The following is a 23,518-nucleotide window of genomic DNA, read 5'->3' on the forward strand; positions in this document are numbered from 1 at the left end:
GACCCTCCCAACATGGCCACCCCGCCGCGCCCCCCTCTCCGCGACCTCCCTCCCGTCGGGCACCGCGCGCAGGCAGCGATTGGCCCCGGGCCGGCGGCGGGCGGGCGGTGCGGGAGGGTTCGAACGGCAACGGCCGCGCCGGGAGCCGCGGCGGAGGGGTGAGGGCGGGCGGTGCCCTGAGGCGGCGGTGGCGGGGGGGGCTGGCGGCGGGGTGCCTGCTTCTCTGGAGACGCTCAGAGCCCGCCAGGGCGCCGTCCTAAGTGAGGTGCTCCGGGTGGCCCCTGCTCCGCGGAGGGTCGGAGGGGGAGATCGGCGGAGGTACCCCCACCACCACCACCCCCCCCCGCCTCCGGCCCCAGCCGCTCTGCGATGCCGTCGGTGTTAGCGCTGGGCCGGACACAAACATGGGAGACGCCACGCTGGCGCTGCTGCAAGCGGCCCCCTTCGCGTCTCGGAAGGTGGTGGGGGTAGGAGAGCGCAAACGCAGGTCACGCTTTCTCGTTGCAGGTGCTTGGAAGAAGTGTAAGCCCTTGCTGGTCCCACGATGTCTGTCAGCAGCTATGAGGAAATTCTCAAGTACTACGAGTTACGCGAAACAATTGGAACGGGTAGGAGTAATCTCTGAGCAAAAACACGTGCCTGTTTTCTGCCTGGCCGCTCTAGTATTTATCTGAGTAAAGATTAACTGTTGTTACAAAGTATGTCAGCTTGCAAGCTCTTGGTTTTTTTGGAACAGAATTCTGAAGCTAGTTGGCAGCCAATATCTCTAATCACTTCTTCCTCTAATGAAGACATTGCACACAATTATGCTACGTACTCTGCTGTACAACTGAGACGAAAAGGGTGAAAGCACGTCATCACACTGAGCTTTAAATGTCTGTATTTTCAATTTTAGGTGGGTTTGCAAAGGTAAAACTTGGACGACACCTCCTTACTGGTGAAAAAGTTGCGATAAAAATCATGGACAAACTTGCTCTAGGGGTAAGTCAAAAACATTTTACATTTGATAGCATCATCTGTTTCTTGTACGGTTCTCAAAAGCAAAGGGGTGTAGTATATAAAGATGCTGCCTACTAGTCCTGCTGCCTTTTAAAGGATGCTGTAGAGTTGAAGGAATTTTAACAGTGACAGAAACCGTGTGCCTTCTTGGGAAGTGGGCAATATTCACTCGCTCTATAATGGAAGAAGTTGAAAATTATTAGAATAATTCAAACAAAATGCTGATGAAAATACTAGATATTCTACATCTTCGGGTTTTGCTGATCAGAATTATATGGGGGGAATGGAAGAGCTGTAAATGAGTTGATGTTGAATCATATACTGTCATAAACGTGCTGTGAAATTTTGACTTCCACAATACCTGCTGCTTACTGTTGTGTCAAAGTAGTCACCAATTTCATACCTTACTTTCGTGGTCTCTTAGGATGACTTGCCTCGTGTTAAAACAGAAATTGATGCCATGAAGAACTTAAGTCACCAACATATTTGCCGATTGTATCACGTTATAGAGACATCCAAGAAAATATTCATGGTCTTAGAGGTAAGAAATAGCATTTCTGCCATGCTTGAGGTTACAGTACACGATCTGTCTGCTTTAGCAGAATACAATAATATAACAGAAAAGCTGAAATGAAGCATTTCTTAAAAGGTTATCTAACTAATGAGTTTGTTCACGATTCATTACTTTAAACATTAAGCTGAAAATACATATTCTGTCTTCTCGTAAAAGCCACTCTTTGGTGTTCCCAATAAGTGAAATAAGTTTAATTCCTACCTTGCATTTCAATTGTTTTAAAATAGCACCAGCAAGGTCTGTGAGACTCCAGAACTCCCAAGTGATTGTCATCTCCTGGGTGATTTGCACCACTCATGACCGGAGTGTAATGTATTGGATACAAAATTTGAGGCAAGGGTCAGACTTCTTGGCTTGTGTGGTTTGCTGCAGTGGTGACCCATGCCAAACTTTTGGGTACTGAAAAAGCAAAGGGAATGGTAGAGCATCCTATAGCTGCTGTCCGGTGCTTTCTGTGCTCTCGTTGCTACTTAGATTTCCTGGATATGTTCTAAACATACTCTCATTTGAGCTTTACCTTTCTTGTTGCAGTATTGTCCTGGAGGAGAGCTGTTTGATTACATTATTTCTAAGGACCGTCTTTCAGAAGAGGAAGCTCGTGTATTTTTTCGGCAGATTGTTTCAGCAATTGCTTATGTTCACAGTCAGGGATATGCCCACAGGGACCTCAAACCAGTAAGCCTGAATAGTAGTCACATTTTTGTAAATAATAACAAATGATCTGACATCTTCTGGAAGTGTATTGTTTCTGCTTGATACTATGTGCCTCAGCTGAAATGGATTTGGCTGACCCTGAAGAAGGATTTTCCTCTGAAATAGAAGTAGAACATCAGTACCGAGAGTACTGTGTTCAGCTCTGAGGCCTCCAGCACAAGAAGGACACAGAAGTATTAGAACAAGTCCAGAGGAGGCCACAGAGATGATGAAGGGCTGGAGCACCTCTCCTACAAAGTCAGGCTGAGGGAGTTGGGTTTGTTCAGCATGGAGAAGAGAAGGCTCTGGGGAGACCTTATAACAACTTTCCAATACCTAAAGGGGGCCTACAGGAAGGTTGAGGATGTAGGAATAGGACGAGGAGTAGTGGTTTTAAATTGAGAGTGTAGATTTAGATTAGATATAAGGAAGAAATTCTTTACTCTGAGGAGTGTGACGCACTGGAAGAAGTTGCCCAGAGAAGTGGTGGATTAAGGCTAGGCTGGATGGGGCTTTGGGCAGCCTGGTCTAGGGGGAGGTGTCCCTGCCTGTGGCAGGGGGAGTGGAATGAGGGGACCTTTAAGGTTTCTTCCAACCCAAATCATTCTGTGATCATGCTCTGAATGGGGGTGGAGCAGAGACATGGAACTGATTTGGATGTTTGTTAAGCATTTCTATTATGCTCTTTCTTCCAGCATGCACCTGGAGAGAGCCTTGATGGTGTCAATAAGTTGTGCAAACTGTTATGGTTTTGTGCCTCAAGGAACAGAGTCTGATAGCTTAAATGAAGGATACATATAGAGAGGGTGCAGAATAAAATGCATGCTACTGGCCCCATCCTATGGCTTTTCTGTCATTGCAGATTAAGCATTGGTTTAGTGGTTGGAAGATTAGAGTGTTTCTCCACAAATGGGTTAGAACTTTGCATTTTTAGAGATGCTGATATCTCCAAGAAAAGCAAACCCTTGGAGCTCAAGCAATTTCCCAGACAGCTTATGAGATCTTTGTCTCCAAAGAACCTTTTGCCCCCCAAAAAAGAAAGCATTGTTTGTGCCTTTTGCACGGAATTGGCTTCTAGCCGATGAGCTGGTGAATCCAGAGGAGGATACGATCACCTGGGTTGGAAGCGACTGCAGAGATTTCTGCTTGAACCTCCTGCTCAAAGCAGAGTCTGACCCAGTGTCTGATGGCTTTATCCAGTGCCATCTTCAAGCCCTGCCATGGACGAGGCTGCATGCTTCTTCTGGGCAGTCTGTTGGGTCCCTGACCATCCCCTGAGTGAATGCATGCCTGCTGTCTGCCATCATCCCACCGTGCCCTGCTGAGAAGAGCTTGGCTCTGTCTTGCTGCCCTCCTTGTAGGTGTGAAAAGGCTGCCATGGGGTTCCTCTGCAGACTGAACAAACATCTTTCCCTCAGCCCCTCCTCACTGAGCAAGGGCCCCAGCCCCTGAGCAGACTGGAGGCCATGCACGGAGCTTTCTTCCATTTGATGTCTTTCCTGCAGGGGGCCAAAACCTAGATGCAGCGTTGTAGATGTTCAACAAGAGCTGAACACAGGGCTCAGCCCCCTGGTCTGGTGATGCTGCTTCCTAACTGAGCCCACGGTAGTGTTGGGCATCTTCTGTGCCTTTTTTGTGCCCTGTTCAGCAGATACAAACTAGTCGTTGCTGCCTGCGGTATCGGAATATGGGGTGAACTTGCTGACAGCCAATGCTAGTCTGTAGAGGAGAGCTTTTTGCAGCCTCTAACTGCTGACAGCAGCAAGAACTAATGAAAGAAAAGCTGGTCCCTCGGATGCTCAGGTGAAAAGCATTATTTGCTGCCTTCTCTTTCACCAGGAAAATCTGCTGATTGATGAGGAACATAATTTGAAGCTGATAGACTTTGGACTCTGTGCAAAGCCAAAGGTAAGAGCATCTGCTCGATCCGGTACGATGTGCACCCAAGAAATGCATGTTTGATCACAGAATGCAATGCAGTGACTTGCCCAAACACCTTAAAGTAAAGCCATTGATGTGGTTGGTATACAATTACTGCTTCCGTGGAAGGGACTGAACTACGCAAGAGAACAGTTAACAGCTGTGCTTCTGAGCAGCCTGTTAAATTGTTTTCTCCACGTAGACTTGATATTTTTCTAATCTAAGGGAGATCATCTGGTACATGCAGCACCTTCTGTCTCATACAAGGGCCAGTAATACTAGGTTGGCATGCACTTTTCCCTCATGCATTTTTCAACTATGTATGTCTTTCTTCAAATGATTTTTGTGGAGATGGAGATTGTGGATAGAACCAACTAGTTTATACAGGTGACATATGCAGATCCTCTGGTTTTACATGTTTGTACTGAATTGTTTCTCGATCCTAAAAAAAGTTTTTAGGAGCCTTTTCTGTTTGCCATTTTAACATGCAAGGTGGGTGCTGGTGAGGATCAATGTAATGGGAAGACAGTTTTAGGGATTCCAAGAGAGTTATTCACCCTCAGATTGTTTTACTTGACTCAGTAGAGCAAGTTAGAGCATCATGCTGGTAATTAAGACCAACAGGGCATCAACTCAGTGGAATAACGTCATCTTATTGTGATCTGTGTAGAAGACAGTGCATGTGAAATAATAACATGGTTTTGATAAGGAAGTATTTTATCAGTGGTTCTTTGAAAAGTTATTGCATTAAGTACTGTCATAAATAACCAGCTAGCCTCATGCCCACTAGCTCTTAGATCACTTCTTCACAGGTTTGTATCTTTTATCTGCACATTTGCACAGGGAATTCATATTAATAGATGAGGAGCTAAGGAAAAGAATGCATCTTGCCAAGGAACATAGATAAAGGAGCAGTTTGGGATCAGAATGTGTATAGGATGTTTGTGGTCTTAGACTATTTGCTTAGTGTATCCATATGCTACAACAAAGCAAAATAAAAGGTGAACATAGATGCATAGCAGAAAAAGAGGGAACCTCTGAGGCTTCTACTGTGTCGTTACTAGATGACATGAGCAGTGTTAAAGCCAAGGCTTCAGTGTGATTATTCTGATTTCTGTGTTGTTCTAGGGAGGTCTTGATTACCATCTGAACACCTGCTGTGGAAGCCCAGCTTATGCAGCACCAGAGCTAATTCAGGGCAAAGCATATATTGGCTCAGAGGTATGTAGCAGAGTTTTAGTGTTGTTTTTTTTTTGTTGTTGTTGTTGTTTTTTCCTCTGGTGCCCTGTCTATAAAGGCAGTGAAGTTGGGGTATGGTCACTTGGTTTCCCTCCTGAATGCCCCTGCACAGCATTACTTTGGTACTTCCTACAGCTGCCTCAACTCGCCTTAGCAATCGCAGACTCAAACAGTGCCATTGGCCACAGGTCAGGTAGCTGGCTAGTTTGTATCTGGCTAATCCTTACCTACCTACACCAGTTGCTCCATCTTTTAGTGCCCTACAAAACAGTAATGTTCTTCTACTACAAAATCTTTGAAGGAGCAAGGTACTCTGTCAATTACTCCTCGCTTGTCACAAATTTTTGTGCAGTCTCAGAGTCTTAAATGATTTGTCAGGCGTTTTCTTTAGCTGGCAAGTTGTGCATGAAGACTTGGTCCCTTTTTGTTGCACAATGTTGTAAAAACTGAGAGCAGAAAATGTAAAGAGGTTTCTCAGCTTTGATTTCATACCTGGAACTCTGGGACTACTTGCAATTTGCTTTTGTTAATCTATCCAAAATGTTCTAATGGGAATCCCTTCATGCTGCTTGAATGGCTTTGCTATTAGGAGGGAGTCAGTCTTTTGTGTGTTCTCCTAGCTTTGCACCGCTGTTGTTGGCCTCTGATTCTTGCTTTTTTTGTTTGTTTTTCAACAAGACAAGCCTACTTTTCATGAAGTGTATGTGGACTTTGCCAAGGGCGGACAACATGGTCTGTCATGAAGCCCTTTTAGATACATTTGCTTTGTGAACATCTATTCACTTTTATTTTTTAGGCAGATATTTGGAGCATGGGTGTACTGCTGTATGCTCTGCTGTGTGGCTTTCTCCCTTTTGATGATGACAACGTCATGGCAGTCTACAGGAGGATAATGGTAGGTATTGATTGTGCTAGGGGGGACATGGCTGAGCGTTACAAGAGGTTTGCTTTTCTGGTGACAGAACCTGCTCAACTTTGCCTAAGGCGAAAAGGCCTTTGTGCTGAATTTTGTCCATTTTTGCTGCTCTTCCTAGAAGTATTTTGTGGATTTGTTCCATTGGTCTTCAGGGTACTCTAGCCTGGTGCAACTGGTGCATGACACCAAGTGGACTTTCAGGAGAAGAATTTTCTTGCCAATGGGCTGGATTTTTGGGTGGGATTTCATCTGGCTTCTCCATATGCTGTGATAGAACTGTAAATCTGCCATTGGATTTTCCAACATTGAGTGTTTCTTGAATGCCAGCTATTCTCCTCTCTAGGAAAGGCAGGATTCTGCCTCCACTTTTGCGATTTCCTTGTCCAGAATGAGCATGCAAAGAGCTTTCTTCCATTTGATGTCTTTCCTGCAGGGGGCCAAAACCTAGATGCAGTGTTGTAGATGTTGTCCAACAAGATCAGAACAGAGGGCTCAGCCCCCTGGTCTGGTGGTGCTGCTTCCTAATTCAGCCCATGGTAGTGTTGGGCATCTTTTGTGCCAGAAGACACCTCTGGCTTACATTCAGTGTGCTGTCTGTTAGCACCTCTCTGTCCAGAATGAGGAGGAAATGCAAGACCCCATAAATTGCCTCCAACAGAAAAGGCTGAAGAGGTAGTAAGTAACAGCATTGAGTCGTTGGTTCTGTTCCCCTGTAAATTCCTCCCGGTGCAGCTAAACAGCTGCTGTTTGGCATCCTGTAGACAACTCCACCATCCACTTGCAGGCTGCCAGCAAATTTCTGTTCACAAAGCCTCCAGTAAGCCAGCGGAGTGCGGAACAGCTGTGTTGGCTGAGGTCTTTGGCTTCCTCTACCTGCTTCTCCTTCAATGACCAAGAGCTTGGTATGTCTGAAAAGTCGAGGAGCATCCTGAAGACGATTCAAGGACTGTGCTGGTAGGAGGGGACAGGAGATTCTGGAGTCTGCAAGGATGATTTCTGCAGAGTTGAGGCCTCACTGCCTAACACTCACGGGAGCCAGGAGCTGCATTCTTTGGAGTGGTGAAACATTGGCCAGTGGAACTTGTTGAGGTGAACAGAGACGAGCAAGTTTTAAAACTCAGTCTGAGTGCAGTGGAAGAGGGAAATCTCACAGGTGTTAAGATGCAGGCTTGCTATTTCTGCTCTGAATTTGTTTTAATTCCGTGTGGCTGCGAGCTGAAAATTGCTTGAAATGGAGACACTTAAGCATGCTTGTGGAATTGAATTTCAAGCGTTACAGATGCTGAAATGTACTGTAATCTCAGCTCAAAGCTGTTGGAAGGCAGCTGCTTCAATCTAAGCTCTACAATTACCTTAAAGGAGGCTCTAGCGAGGTGGGGATTGGTGTCCCCAAGCACCAAGTGATAAGACAAGGGGAAATGGCCTCAAGTTGTGCTGGGGGAGGCTTGGGTTGGCTATTAGGAAAAATTTCCTCACTGAAAGAGTTGAGAGGTATTGGAACAGGCAGCCCAGGGAAGTGGTTGAGTCACCACCCCAGAGGCATTCAAAAACCGTGTAGATGAGGTGCTTGGTGACATGGTTTAATGGTGGGCTTGGCAGTGCGAGGTGAAAGGGTGGACCAGATGATCTTAGAGGTCTTTCCCAACCCAAATGCTTCTACGGTCCTATGACTGGAAGCAGGATCGCAGTGCTTGCACACAGCGTTTCTTTCCCTGGAATGCTCCACATCTCTTCACTTGGGAATACGTAGGTCGACCAAGTGTGTGCTATAACTCCTGTAAGAAGAAAATATTTCTGGAGTGATCTTATGCCTCTGGTAGCTCCTGCGAGGTATTTGCCTTCCAGCACTGTCCTCAGTCAAGGAGATGCTACTTCTGTTTTACCTTGTCTCCTGATCTGTAGTAATATATTAAAAGCAAAGTGGATAATGGGGCTTCTTGGATCCAGATGCAGATCATGTGTGTTGCTCAACTTGCCTTACTTTCCCAGTAAAGCTGCATTGTGAAATTGCCCACCATCTGTTTCTAAAGATATCACTAACCATGTTTGTGAAGATGGAACAGGAGGTCTGGTGGAAGTATCTGCTGCAGTGGTTTGGTCCTGACGGATGGACCCTGTGGTACAGACCTATACTGGAGCAGCTGCTGAAGAGCTGCTGCCTTTGGGCAGCCCCCGCATGATGCATTCAGGAAGGACGGCATCCAGTGGGAGGGACCCCACGCGGAGCAGGGGCAGAGGGGGAGGTGTAGGGAGCAGCAGAGACAAAGCATTATGGACTGACCACAACCCCATTCCCTGTTCCCTTGCATTGCTCAGAGGGAGGAGGCTTTTAGTTTTCACTGCTCTAGTTTATTACCAATTGTCAGTACATTACATTGATCTTCATTACAACATGTCTGTTTTGCTTATAACGGTATCTGGTGAGCCATATTCCTGTCCTTATCTAAACTCCTAAACATGTTTTGCATGTGGTTGTTCTTCCTTTTTGGCTGAAAAGAGATGTCACTATCACCTAAGTAATTTAATAATTCCATTTGACCTAACTATTTAAGGCTCATTCTACACCCTCTTTATTTTTTTTTTCTGCAGAGAGGAAAATATACTATTCCCAAGTGGCTCTCTCCTAGCAGTACGCTGCTGCTTAACCAAATGCTACAGGTAAAGGTGCTGCTTCTATTCTGATAGGTCTATAAAATGCTATTACATGAGGTCGGAATACTACATCAACGAAGCAATTAGAAAATATTTGGTGTTTGAAGATTAACTCTTACATGTCTGAATCCTTGAAGGAAAGGTTGGCCTTGTCTTCTTCAGAAAATTCTCACATAAGAATGTAATAATAGTTCTTGGATATAGAAATAATTAAAATGTAAATAATTAAATGAAGTCTTGAAGCACCTTGCATTTGGGTGTTCTATTGATACAGCACAATTAAGAAGTGTTTATAAATGAGATGTATTATAAATGAAGCTGAACATATTAAATATGCCCTCAGGCTACATCTAGGCAGTCTAGTCAATGCAGAATGTTCCTGGAACGTGTACTATAACCATAGGTTCTGTAACTGCTCTTCACAGCTCAGACATTTAACCTTCCTTTTGATGGGGTTCTGAAACACTGTTGGTTTCTATTCTATCGGTTCTAAGCACCCAGCAGGTCTGAATAAAAGATAAGTTGTTTCTTCTGTTCTCAAAGATTTGCGTAACAGCTTGATTCTTCCTGCCCGCTAGGTGGACCCAAAGAAGCGGATCACAGTTAAGCATCTGTTAAGTCACCCGTGGCTCATGCAAGGTTATTCAGATGCTGTCCAGTGGCAAAGTAAATACCCAGTAAGTACACTTGCCGGGAGGTTCCTCAGCATTTCATGTGATCTTACTTGCCATCACAATGGTACTGATTGTTTGCAATCTCTTTTGAGGAGGCATTTCAAGATGTGTTGTCTTTGTATTCTGTAGTTGATGCTTAATTAGAAAAACAGCTAGCTCCTCATCAAAATGTGCAGAATTTCTGTATATGAGCAACCAGTTGATTCTCCAGGCTGCTTGGTTAGTACTTTGTTTAGGGGGTAAAAAGCAAGTATTCTTGTTTTTCTTGGACATGCTTATCTTAATTCTAGTTCTCACTGAGAATTGCTCGTTTGGCCAACAGGCTAACCTCTTCAAAAGCGTGTTTGTCCTCTCTGTCCCTCAACTCTTTGTGTGTGAGATGAGGGAAGTGTGGGGGATTGGGGGAAATTCCAGCTGTCATTAAGTGCTGAGGAGCAGCTGATGCTCGTTTGCAGCCAATGCCTCCTGCTGGCCAGTGGGTGCCACTGTTTCTCTAGGTAAAGAACAGCTTGCTGCACATGCACTGTCAGTTTTAAGTGGCTCTGGCAAAGACATGCATGCCTGATATAGCTTTGCATATTTAAGAAGAGATAAAAGTGTAGCTTCCACTCAAGTGAAAAATCTCATCTGCAGACAGGCTTTCGTATGTGAGTTCAGAAACTCTCACCAAGGAGGGCCGAGACGCTGAAGTTGCGTGACTCTGTTTACTTACGGCAATATTTAGCTGTGATGCTAGCTAAAGTACAAAATTTGAAATCATGGATAATTATGGACTCAGCCCGCTGCATATCACAACAGTGTCATGGTCAGATGTGTCTCAGTGAGACAACCTGAAAGCTCCGTGCTTTAATGTAGTCCATGTTCTTGCAGCAGGGACACCTTGACGAAGACTGCGTGACAGAGCTTTCCGTGTTTCACAACCAGAGCAGGAAGAGTATGTCGGAATTAATATCAGAGGTAAGAAATACACGTTGTTAATTTGTTGTAATTAAGCACACTAATACAGTAAGTAACCTTAGCGTGTTAACAGCCTCATGGTCCCTTACTCTCAGGCATGAGTTTTGCTGTGCTTTTCCAACCTACGGAATCCCCACAGACCTTCAGGATTTATCACTACAGCTCAGAAGCTCAAATCTGCCTTTTCTTGTTCGTCCTTTCATTGTGTTCCCTAAGCCTTATTGTTATTTTCTACCATGCTAATATCCTTACGAATTGCTGAAAGGCAAAATAGCCTCAACCTAAAAACGTCTGGGTGAACAACAGATGTCATGCACTGGCTTAACTCCTTGCTTTGAAATGTTCTGATAGGGAAGAGAAAACTATCAGTGCATCACTCCGCCAGGCTATAAAATAAGCGTGGGGGAATTGCTTTTCACAGACTTTTAAAGAAGTGACTCTGTTCCTGTCCCATTGGAATATAAATGACAAAAGCTGAGCTGACTACCTGTAGAGGAATTGTACCAATATGTTAGCAGTGACATTCTAAGCTGGTAGTAGAGACTTACAACATGAGGTGGACTCTGGCTTTAACCTGATTCTAAAAATTGTCCCTTGAATTTGAATATTTTGAATAAGGGAAAACAGTTCTCACAATTAAGTTTGTGGCATTTACACAGTCCTTTACTGGAGGACTTCTAATGCGTTATAACTAATTCAAACTAGTAATACTATGCTGCGAGCCTGTCAGGAATTATACCTGTGGTACTTATTGTAGTCAAGTTGCTGAAAATCATACCAAAAATTGATGTTGCTTGGGGTTAGGCTGGAACATGACGCAAAAAAATGGGAGTCTGGTTGAAATACTAACGAAACAGGGGCTTTGCCATTCACTTCTGTAGAAACATTCACTTCTGTAGAAAGATTCTTGTCTTAGCCTTAGTTTTCATTCTTAATATTTTTACTATACAGTAAGTTTCAAGCATGAAGAAGCATCTTCTTTATTTCAAACGTATTGTGTGAATCAGCTGAAGTCTGAAACTATCTGAGCACGATCAAACTTAAGAGTTGCACGTCAGGTGGAAAAAAAATCAGAAATGCAGAAATTTTCAGAAGGCTGAGCTTACTTTCTACTTACAACTTTTCCAAAGACATCTACATACCTTTGTTTTCCAGTGGAATTACGACCAATTGTCAGCAACATATCTCTTGCTTCAATCCAAGAAGGCTCGTGGCAAGCGCGTTCGCTTACGGGTTCCGTTGCTAACAGAGCATGCCAGCACAACTCAATCAGCAGGCCCAGAGGTAAGTTTCGGAGTTCAACAGGACAACATACTGATAAAAATGTTTCCGTGTTACCAAAATTCTGCCTGGGAAAAGAGATTGATGCCCTAATCATCAGTAAGAGCATGTATGCAGCCAGCTCACCTGCATGGTGGATGAAGGGAAGGTGGCAGACGTTGTCTTTCGGGATTTTAGCAAGGACTCTGATTCTGTCCTTGTGGCATGCTTCTGGACAAAGTGTCCAACTCTGCGATGAACAGATGCACACTGCTCTGGGTGATGAACAGGCTCAATGGCAGAGCCCAGAGTGTTGCAGTGAACGGGCCTACATCTGGCTGGTAGACAGTCAGTGGTGTTCCCCAGTGCTCCATTCTAGGGCCAGTCCTGCTCAACGTTTCTATCCACGACCCGGATGCAGACGTGGAATGCATTCTCAGGGAGTTTGCTGATGATACTCAACCGGGAGGTGCCTCTGGCTCCCTGGAGGGAGGAGAGGTCTTGCAGAGGGATCGGGATGGACGGGAGCACTGGGCGATCAGCACTGGCATCAAGTGCAGCAAAGGGAAATGCCGGGTGCTGCGCTGGGATGGAGCAGTGCCGGGCACGGGCACAGCCGGGGGGACGAGTGGCTGGGGAGCAGTTTGGCAGGAGGGGACCTGGGGATGCTGGTGGCAGCAGGCTCCACGTGAGCCAGCGGCGAGCCCTGGCAACCAAGGGGGCAAACCTGTGTTGGGGTGCATGAGACACAGCCCAGGCAGCCCGCCCAAAGGGGTGAGTGTCCCGCTGTACCGAGCTGGTGCGGCCTCACCGGGAATAGTGTGTGCAGCGCTGGGCTGCACAGCATAAAAAGGAGGTTGAGGCACTGGAGAGCATCCAGAGGAGGGCAACAAGGCTGGTGAAAGGGCTGAAAGGCATGTGCAGCGAGGAGAGGCTGGGGACGCTTGGGTTGTGTAGTTTGTAGAAAAGGAGACTGAGGGGTGACCTCTGCAGCTTCCCGAGGAGGGGAAGCACACAGGGAGGTGTTCACCTCTGACCACTGGGAACTAATGGAAGGATGTGTGGGAGCAGCACCGTGGAAGGTTCAGACTAGATGCCAGGAAAAAGTTTCTTTGCCAAGAGGGTGGTCAAAGACTTCAACAGGCTTCATAAAGAGGTGGTCGATGCTCTGTGCCTGTCAGTATTCAAGAGGCATTTGAAGAGTGACCTTGTTAATATGCTTTAACTTTTGCTTAGCCCTGAAGTGGTCAGGCAGTGGAATTGACGATTTTTGAAGCTCCCTTCTGACTGAACTGTTCTGTTCTAAACAGTTCGGCCTCCTCATTGTTTGTTTTAGCCAGCTGGGCTGCTACTGCAACATAGCGGTACTGGGACAGTCAGTGGGGAGTACATGGTGTGTTGGGAGCACCACAGAAAATCTCCCTTTGGCAGCTCCTGGAACCAAAACAGCCCGTTGTTTGGCCTGTGTGAGTGTTCCAGATTGTCTTTTGTGATGCCTACCTTCTTACTTTCCATGTTTGTCTCTAAATATTTTTGTACCTTGTTAGTTGTGTTTGGCTTAGTAAGGAAGGTCTTCTGAAACATCCTGGCATATCATCTGGGCAGCCTACTTTGAAATGACATGGATACTACATGAGTGGATGATTAAAGGGCAGAGACCTGCTCCTCCTCATCTGCTTCCTTTTTGAACGGAATCTCTGAGAGGAGTCAGGTTATTTTGAGTAAAGGAAATGCTGGTGGTGGTGGTGTTTTTTTTTTTTTCTGAAGAATTGGATTCTGAAGTGCTTTTGTGTGTAGCTAGTTCTTAATTTTTGTTCCTGTGCTTTGGCAGAAAAGTGCACATAGGGTGCTTCAGAATTTGTCTGAAGTTGCTAAATTGCTTGCAATATCATATGTAGTATGCAGCTATCTGTAATGTCAGCAATAATTATGCTTGACAAACTCAAAAGCATTCAGTAAAATTTCAGACTTAGTGTAAGCTGTTCCTTCCTTGACCTCTGAACTTCTGTGTAAAATTGTTAGCTAGCTAACCAAACATGCTATTCCCTGTAAAGACAAGCTCTCTAAGTAAATACATTTTTATGCATATAATTCACTTGCATGTAAATTATTTCAGTTCATTCATCCGGCTGCTCTGTAATACAGATGAGACTTCTAAGATTAGTAGTGCTGCATAACAGACTATGTATCATAAGTGCTGCTGAATATGTATGATGTGATTTCTGTGATCAAAGTGGGTTATTTTTGGCACTCAGATCATTATAAGGTTGAGCTTCTTGGTTCAGCAGCATTGATGCTATGAAGTTACTTCATCTATATTTGTGGGATGGTATCTCAGGCTAATTTGATCTGGCTGTTTAACATATGTATTATGTCTTAAGTGATTGTGAAAATCATGTCCACGTAATACTAACAGGCCAGTAGCCCTACAATGCTCAGGACAAACTTTACTTGCCTGCACGTAGATAATGCAAGTGAGCGTCAACTGCATCTGCTGAAATACCCAACCAGCAAATACGTCTATTTAGATCTGGTCTCATGTAAACAACCAAGCAAACATAACCTTTCACATAACCAACTACTTGGGGGGGCTGTTCAGCCTGGAGCAGAGGAGGCTCGGGGAGTGTGTGGGAGGGGGGTCGTCCTATCAATGTGTATAAATACCTGAGGGGAGGATGCAGTGAAGACAGACCCAGGCTCTTTTCAGCGGTGCCCAGTGTCAGGACAAAGAAGAGGCAATGGGCGCAAACTGGAACACAAGAGATTCTGTCTAAAGATAGGAAACACTTCTTTACTGTGTAGATGACGGAGCACTGGCACAAGTTGTCCAGAGATCTTATGGAACCTCCCCTTCTGGAGATCTTCAAAAGCTGCCTGGATGTGGACCCAGGCATCCTGCTCTGGGTGTTCCTTCTTAAGCAGGGGTGTGGGACCATAAGATTTCCAGAGGTCCCTGCCAACCCTATCCATTCTGTGATGACACAAGTCTACGCATAATACTGCCTTATTTCAAACTGTTAGATGTAGAAAGATATTCCCAAAAAATCACCATGCAATATATTTCTCCTAGAACACAGTAGTCAAGATATCCTGTTCAGGCTTTCATATTGTAATGGAACATGATATCAGCTATAATATAGGGTTGTTGGATTCTTGGCTGTAGCTAGCAGCCCTCTGGTAAGGGCCTTTTAGTAAGTTATAACAGCAGATCTAGTACCACTAGTACTACTACTTCCAGTAGTAATGAGACGTCTGATCATTGCAATATCTGTGAACATAGGCTGAGAGATGTTTTTCTGCCAGCAGAACATAGTTCTGCTAAAAATACATCCATTCTAGCTCAGGATTGATAATTTAAACTAGCTGTATGTGATTTCAGCAAAGTGGTATGTAACGAGTCCATGGGAAAGGGGTTCCCGAAATCAAAAACTAGAAAATAAGGATACTGTGATATCGTTATTGAATGTGGTGTGGGGCATGAAGGTGAGAAATCTTGACTGAAGTTGTGAATTGTATGATTTACTAAATCATACTTTGTCTAGGCTTGCACATAGGTGAAGTCTTCTGAATGCTGGTTCAAGTGGTACTGTGGATTCTGCAATCACATGTTTTGGATGTGATGTGTTTACTGTTATCTGGCCCCCTTTCAACCTTCGCTGCCTTCTTCTCTGGGGTTCTTTCCAGCTTATTATTTGGCTTTTGATGAAAAGAGCTCATGATCCAAGTCTTGAAATCAAAGGCAGGTATTTCTGTGAGTTGCTACTCTTCTTGACACAGGTTGTGAAAGATGACATGCTTTGAGAATAATTTCCTATCTGCTCTTGATATAATTGACAAATCAATTGACAAATCCACAATGGCAATATTAAGATCATATCATAAAACGTAGGCTGCTGGCATGGGAATTTCCATTAGCTGTTAGGAACTTATAAAAAAAAGAAAAAGAATAAAAGAGACAGTTTTAGATGTTACTGATTTTTCTTCTGATGAAATCTCACTTTTAATGCTGCAGTGAAATCTCAACTTCCTTTTGTCTCAATCTTTCTTTTCAGTCTGAAAAAACTACGACATATGAAGATGCACCAGACTCCAGTGAAATGCCGTATGCATTCGGATCCATGGAATTTTCTGATGCAGCTTCACTGTTTGAAGAGTCTCCATTGGAAGAGTTTATTCTAAATAATCACAGAACAAACCAGGTGGTTGAAGAACTAGTGTTAGTTCCTTTAAAAAAAAAAAAAAAAACAAAACAACAAAAAAAACTATTCTTAATGCAGAAATCTTTTTCTCATTGTACATAATTCTTTTTAAATATTTCAAGTTTTAGTGTTCAATGGCCAGAAAAAAGTTACAGACTGAGTCAAGAAGAATGCTCAGCTAAATATCTGAAATGATTAATATTTAACATGATTAATTTGATGAGAACCTTATCTTTGACCTTTAGTTTGCTTAAAAACAGCCTGTAAAGGAATAAGCAAATGAGTCAAACAGGATTTTATAACACACTGGAAAATAAGGCACAGCAAATGAGATTTTGGAGCTAGGCTAGAGCTGGACAGGTCTTTGAAGGTACAGGAAGAAGTTCAGTATTGGCAAGAAAATCCACGGTGAAGCAATGCAAATTATACACTTAAACCAAATGCAAATTCATAGCTGTGTTTAGATTAGCTGGTGAGGAATAATCTTAAATGTGGAAGCTGGAGAATTTAGATGTGCAGATAAAAGTCAAATGACTCAATCTGTAAGAAATCAAGTCGTTGTAGGAGGGAATCGGAGGTACTGAAGAGTTTTTAACTGTTTTGCTCAATAGACGAGTAGTGTATGATACTTCTGTAACCATTGTGTCTGACCTGCTTATATTTTAGAATTTCCTTGTCAGTAACTTTCCTGAATGTGATCAGAATACAGTCAAGGATGCTTTTTTTGTTACATCTCTAGCAGCATTCAAGTCGTGATGCTCAGCTGGATAATACAGAATTCACAGTGTCAACTCCAGTGACAAGAAAAGTGGCATCAAAGAATCATGCAAGCAAAGAGAATGTTGATACAGAGTCAGCGTTAAAAAATGAGATGCCCTTTGCGCTTCCTGCTCCAAAGACTCCCTTCGGAAAGAGTCAGATTGAGAAGCAAGTACAAGGCACATCCATTCAAGGACCTGCCTTCAAAGGTATTGTTGTGTGTAACAAATGAAAACCAGGAACATGTGTTGCTTAGGAATATTGTAAATTAAAATATGAACACAATATTTGTGTATCCAAAACATCTGTTTCTGGAAGACTTTTTGTTTTGTCACAGTATACATTCACCAGCCTGTACATCAGACAAGGTGCTGCAAGAGGTTTAACCATATGTCAGGGTGTGGTACTCCCATGTTAATTACAGAAGTCATTACTTCTTACAGTTTCATATGAATGTGCCTTTAAATGCACTTTGACTGGGAATCAAGTGTTGAATTCCTAAAACTAGCATATGTTTCCGCCTTCCCATGAAGGTTTAGAAGATTTCTTCATTCTTTGTTTTTTGTTTGCTGTTACCTTGAGTGAAAACAAAGCTATGCTTTTAGTCATCTGGTTTTATTGCTTTTAGCTTTTAAAAGAAATCTAACTGCTGGATTTCTCGTGGTAGCGTATCATTATTTTCACAGTACCTGTCCAGAGTGGCAGCGAAAGTACTTATGTTAACAATGTGTAAGTCTTACAATTATGTGATGGACCACAGAAACCTGCATACGTTATGTCAGCTCATCTGAGTTCCGAAAATGTCTGTCCTCAGCTTGTCTAGTTCATTCTTATAAAAACTGGCGGGTCCTGTATACCTCTTACTGTTTCCTTCAGCCATTAAAACTTTAGTTTTGGTGTTGATATTGTAAATGTTAACTCTGTCATTCTATACTAAGGACTCCTTACAACAGGAGACTTTTCTGTTCTAGATAATAGGGGATATTGTTCAGAAACATTAGGTTGTTTCAGGATGACTTACGTTATAAAGGATATTGAACATACCACTGTACTTCCTTAAGTATTTAAGGAAGTATTTACTGGCTAGTTGTATGTACAACTGATTTTTGTCTTAAGATTATATGTGGTAACTTGTGATGTTTCTCTTCATGATAAGTTTAAAAGGTTAAAGTAGGTACTTCTGAATTGAGAAATGCAGAAATATGGTTCTAGCTCATTTTAGTTAGACGTTTCTGAGAGTTAAACAAAATTATTTTTTTGTTTCACTGAACGTTCCTACATTCAGGATAGGTAGTAGTAATTCTTAGAGATAGCAAATGATGGAAGTAGCAGTTGGTAATTTTGAGATCATCATTGTCTGGGGCCAAATGCAGTTCTGTAACGCTGAAACTTTGAGCATTTAGATAGGGTTTAATTGTAACAACTGTTATATGGACAGTTTCACTTATGGTTTACTTCTGCACAGTTGAAACTGTGTTCCACAGAACTCTGCCAGTGCCGATTAGACTATTATTTAGTGTGTATTATTAAACATGGCCATATAATTCGCACCTGTTCATATAAAGGAAATGACTTGGTTTGGAATGCAACTGTTTGACATAGCAAATTCCTCAGTATTTATCATTGGACCAGTGGCAGAGCAAGAAAGCAGTTCTAATCCTCTTTCCTTCCAAACTCATAATACTGAACTGCACAGTCACTCAAAGACTTGACTTGTAGAGATCTGGGGAATTCAGCCTCAGTTTTTCTTTGTGTAGCAGGGATAGTCTTGTTATGTTAAAAATGTTTTATTACTCTGAAGATGCAGACCAGAGATAGATAGGGGGCTGGTTTTAAAAAATAAATCACTAATTATGAGAAATCCTGAATTAAGAAAAAATCCTGTTTCAAAAACATACCTGTTTTGGCTTGGATGTTTTCTTTCAGAGAGACAGTTCACAACAGTCACCCCAATTAAGAAACCCAAAAACCCAGCAAATACAAACGAACTGACAACAGCTGAGGTTCTTCCTGAAAGAAGGTAAATGTCCAGTTATTTGTATACATTTCTGATTTAGAGCAGTGCTACCTTAATCCATGAACAGCTTAGGAAGCCTTGTTTACAACAGCAAGCTGTATTCCCACTATCTGGTTTAAAACCTTCCTAAAACCTTGTTCTATATTCACTGGAAAATACTGAAGGCAGAAAAAAGTTTTAAAACTAGAAGTCAATTATCTTCAGAATGCATTCCTGTTTTCTGTAATGTAAATTCTTTCTTGTTCCAGTTCCCTAGAGTGTGGTTTTTGTATACCTCTCTGAGTTTAAAGCTCAAGTGACTTTTAAATAGAAACTTTCTTAATACGCTACACTTCGTTTGTTTTTTTATTCTGTCAGCTCTGGTAATATTGCAATGATGTATCTGATATAGCTAGCTTGTGAATACTGACATAAAACAAGTAATTAAATTTTTTTCTTTAACAGGTGTCACTCGGTGGAACTAGATCTCAACCTGGCCCATGTGGATAGCAACCAAAAGAAGAGAAAGGCCAAGATATTTGGAAGCCTTGAAAGAGGCCTAGATAAAGTGATCACAATGCTTACACCAAGCAAAAAGAAACGATCCACTAGAGATGGGCCAAGGAAACTTAAGGTATGGCTGCTGGGGAAATCTGATATGGAAATAGAGGATAGTTATTGAAAACATCCAATACCTTTAGGACTGGCCATGTGAAAACTTCTGTGGTTTGACTTGCCTGCACTCTACAGAAAATTGCAGTTGCTCTTACTGCATTTCTGTTAATGTGATAATGCCCCAGTTATTACCAGGGGAGTTAGTACTAGTCTGGGCTCAGGCAAGTTGCCAGCACATCAAGGGAGGGATTTGACCATTGCTTTTTGTGTGCCATATAATCAAATAGGAGGGAAACAAGATGAGTTTAAAGGGGAGCCCTAGCTGAAAATGTTTAATCATATTTTTGTATAAAGCTATTGCTAGCTCTCCCATTGGTGCAGTAAAGTGAGTTTTGATGATATCCCTTGCTCATTTTTTGTAATCCAGGAGTGATATACATGGGAAAGTATTCCAGGATAGTTTTTAGAATTCAGGAGAATCTGAGATTAAGCTTAAAACCTGAAGTAGTACAGCCTGTAAAAGAATTTCTGACACTGTCAGCATAATTTTTAATTTTTAAAGTTTTGATGTCTCTTCATCCAAGAAAGTTTATTACTACTAGTTCTTTAAACAGCCTTAGAATAAGCAGTTCCTTTGCACAGAACACTTTAACATTAAATTAATAACTTGTGCCTACCACAGTTGATTCATAGGTTTGGTATTAGTTTTCTAGAATATACATGCATTGGCATAACACTAGACCTTTCCATGCAGTGAACAGTGCCATATAAATCACTTAAAGGGAATTTATATTTGAAGAGAAGAAGTCTCTTCAAAAGAGAAGTTCAAGAAGTCACTTAGTGGACAAGGCTGTTATATGCAGCATTAAACCTTGATATAAACAAAACTATAATCATAAACTTATGGGCAGTAAATAACCTTGTTTCTTTAAATGCTGTGATGCCTTAAGGCTAGAAAAGCCTTATGGAACTATGTGTGTTCCTTCATACCAGAAGCACCGTCTTGGCTAAGCGATAAAGGATAGACAATCTCCCAGCTAAAGGGTGCTTTAAGCACAGTCTTGTGTCTGTTTTTCGTAATCCTGTCAAGCGATCAATTCTGGTTATATACAAGACTTTTAACAGTCTCTTTGCTGCCCTGGCCCATCACTGCTACTTTGGATTTTATGCTGGATTAGAGTTTGTGCATGCTTTGATATTAATTGTCCGGAAGTTCACCTTTAGTGTTTCTGCTGTTAACTACAGTGTCTTAATGATGATAATATTAGGGATCTGAAGCATTTTTGTCAATATGGTTAGATGTTCTGAAGCTTTCTGTATGAAAAGTTTCCATAATATCTTCAGTTTGGAGAGAAAGATGACTTTCCTTGACTTTTTTTAATGGGCTGGCTACTTTTAGGCACACTATAACGTTACCACTACTCAGCTGAGGAATCCAGACCAACTGTTGAATGAAATAATCTCCGTCCTTTCAAAGAAGCAAGTGGAGTATGTTAAAAAGGGGTAAGTGGAAACAAGGTTTACTTCCGCATATACATGTCTAAATAGCCAGTACCATAGTCCTTGATAAAGTATTTAAATTTTCTTTCTCGGCCCCACTCTGTAAAATATAATACTGTTGCAGAAAGCATAGAGAACATTAAATGTTTGTGTGATGAAAATTGCCCACACAATGCAAAGCAATGTTACATGAGGTCTCATAGAGCTCTTCGACAAATATTAAACAGTAATGGTGAGGTGACGCTTAAAGACTGATGAGAGTTTTGTCTATCCTTTGTGAAATTTTAAATATAAAAGGTTGATTATGACACAAATTAGACAATTTGGGAGGGTAATGTAGATACTTGCAACACTTATTATTGGCAGTAAAAACATAAATATTTGGCCAAGAGATCGGTGTATTTTTTAAAACTGCAGAGAATCCACACTTTGTGCAAGTTTATTTTAAATTTTAGGATTTGCTAATGAGACTAAAGTACTAAGACTAGTATCAGTTCCTATTTTTGATCCAAAATTAACGTCTGTTTGCTAGTTTTCCAAAGCATGAAATAAATGTCTTGCATCGCTCATTAATATGTATCTTCTGAAGTGCTTGAATATTTAATTGTCCAGTGTGTCAGAATACGCCTGGACCTCTGATGCTCAAGCTCAAAACGTGGACAGGTACATAACTACAGAGAAGAGCCCCTCTCTGTTGTGGTGATTAAAACTTCAGAATCAGTTTTTCCATTTCTCATACTAGCAACAGTTGAGCTGTAGCCAGCCCCTCAGCAGTGGTCTCTGCAGAGAGGAGAGTGGTCTCCAGGTAAAATGCAGGAACACCCCAGTACCTTCCAGCTCTGTGCTCCATGAATCAGGGTCTGTGGCAGCAGTTCCCCTGGCTGGGGTAGGCCTTTACTGCCATACGTTTGTACCTGGGTGAAACGATAGCATTGTAGGACTAATGTAATCAAAACTCTCAGTTGACTTCATTATGGGTTGTTTTCTCAGTAATGTGAATACCAGTGGGGTAATCTGTAAAGTGCTGTTATTCATTCAAAATTGTATTTCGAAACAAACATTAAACAATTAAATGATTTTAATTTTCCTTTGTTTTGTACAGTTATACCCTGAAATGCCAAACACAGTCAGATTTTGGCAAAGTAACTATGAAGTTTGAGTTAGAAGTATGTCAACTCAGTAAACCTGAAGTAGTTGGTATCAGGAGACAACGGCTTAAAGGTGATGCTTGGGTCTACAAGAGACTGATGGATGACATTTTATCTAGCTGCCAAGTGTGACTGGTTGATGCATGTGCTGAGAAAGAAGTAGTTTTATACTGAGGTATTAATCATCATTCCAAAAGGATCTGTTTTGAGAAGTAATTATTGATCGCATTCACAGTTGTATTTGAGAATCTCTCATCCCTTGTGTTTTTAACCATCCCTGTTCGTATATATATTTCCTTCATGTTTCCCTTTTATAAGAAATCTGTCAACTTTTGATAAATGTTCTGCAGTTGTAACTCTTCTGAAATAAAAATTTAAACTGTCTCCCCCCAGCCCTGCTTCCCTATTTTTCACATATGCAATTAAAAAAGGTATTGGTGTTCATATACTGAAGCTTATTTTGGTATGGTTTCAGTTATCACGTACATGTGGTACAGAAATTCATTTGCATAATTCTTTTCTCGTCTCTGTTTAAGTAGGATTTATTGAGATCATTAACTAAGTCACAGCTGTGGTTCCCAGAGTTAAAGTATATGCTCAGTGTCATACCAAATAGAACTGTCTTCAATAAATGTGAAGTCAAGAGGGCTAGGATTTAGAGTGTGATCCCATATAAAATATTACTCTAGCTCATTACTAAGCCTCAGCGATACTTAAAAAGTGTATGTACTTTCTGATGCTCTTGTGTTAGGTGGTCGTTGCGTTAAGGGCAACGTAACACTTTTGAATTGTGTGAATGGAGTCATTTGTAACTTACTGCTTAAAGGCAGCTGGGAGTGATGTTAAGGGAGGTGAAGGAGTGATGGGAGTCCTCCAGCCCCTCCTGCCCGCTACTGTTCCTGTCCCTCTTAGAAAATGTGTGTTTTACAAGCACTTGGTATGTCCCATAGCAGTATTTAGCCTACATCAACAATGTGTCAGAGCACCAGCAGCAACCACACCAGTGTAAATCCAAGTACTAGCAGTGAGAGGGCAGTTTTGTGGAAGCCCTTCTATAAATGGCAACGTTGCAGATTTTTCCTGGAGTACATAAGAGCAACTGGTGTGCACTGTGTGTAAGCCACACGTTATTGCCTCTGCTAAAGCTTGAGGCTCACTTGTGTAAGAACTGGATGGGGAGATAGTTGAGTGTTCTTGGAAACTTCTAGCTAGAGATGGGATATAGCTGCCAAATAAAACAGTTTACTTGCTGTCTGCAGCCCTGAATGTGGTGACTGAAAGGATTTGTTTGTCAGAGCAGTTATTGACCGAGGTGGAAATCTCCTTTTTTTTTTTTCCAGAGCTGAGTTATCACTTGCCTGCTTTTTAGGTAGGTAAAGGATTTGGGAAGCGTTTACTGAATATCAAGAAAAGGTAG

General features: G+C 42.2%; 2 protein-coding genes across 5 annotated transcripts in view; both read left to right on the top strand.

Moving 5' to 3' along the window:
* The window catches only part of LOC308185311 (uncharacterized protein), a 123,848-nt gene that overhangs the window by 26,862 nt on the left and 73,468 nt on the right, over window positions 1-23,518 (top strand). The window lies entirely within an intron of this gene.
* MELK (maternal embryonic leucine zipper kinase) lies at window positions 44-22,485 on the top strand. 4 transcript variants are annotated; one of them, XM_080573386.1, is made up of 18 exons: window positions 44-158; window positions 508-608; window positions 896-981; window positions 1,424-1,540; window positions 2,105-2,248; window positions 4,106-4,174; window positions 5,315-5,407; window positions 6,222-6,320; window positions 8,931-8,999; window positions 9,572-9,670; window positions 10,538-10,624; window positions 11,780-11,908; window positions 15,937-16,083; window positions 16,823-17,051; window positions 18,769-18,862; window positions 19,304-19,472; window positions 20,853-20,956; window positions 22,056-22,485. In XM_080573386.1, exons 2-18 carry the CDS (start codon window positions 545-547, stop codon window positions 22,231-22,233), a joined length of 1,977 nt encoding a protein of 658 aa, XP_080429512.1. In that variant the 5' UTR covers window positions 44-158; window positions 508-544; the 3' UTR covers window positions 22,234-22,485. The 4 variants fall into 4 exon arrangements, with proteins under 4 accessions (XP_080429512.1, XP_080429511.1, XP_080429514.1 ...); XM_080573385.1 differs by lacking the exon at window positions 44-158 and adding an exon at window positions 166-318; XM_080573388.1 differs by lacking the exon at window positions 44-158 and adding an exon at window positions 166-318 and having other exon boundaries at window positions 16,826-17,051.

Source organism: Anser brachyrhynchus, assembly GCF_964034855.1.
Source record: "Anser brachyrhynchus genome assembly, chromosome: Z".
Taxonomy (NCBI): Eukaryota; Metazoa; Chordata; class Aves; order Anseriformes; family Anatidae; genus Anser; species Anser brachyrhynchus.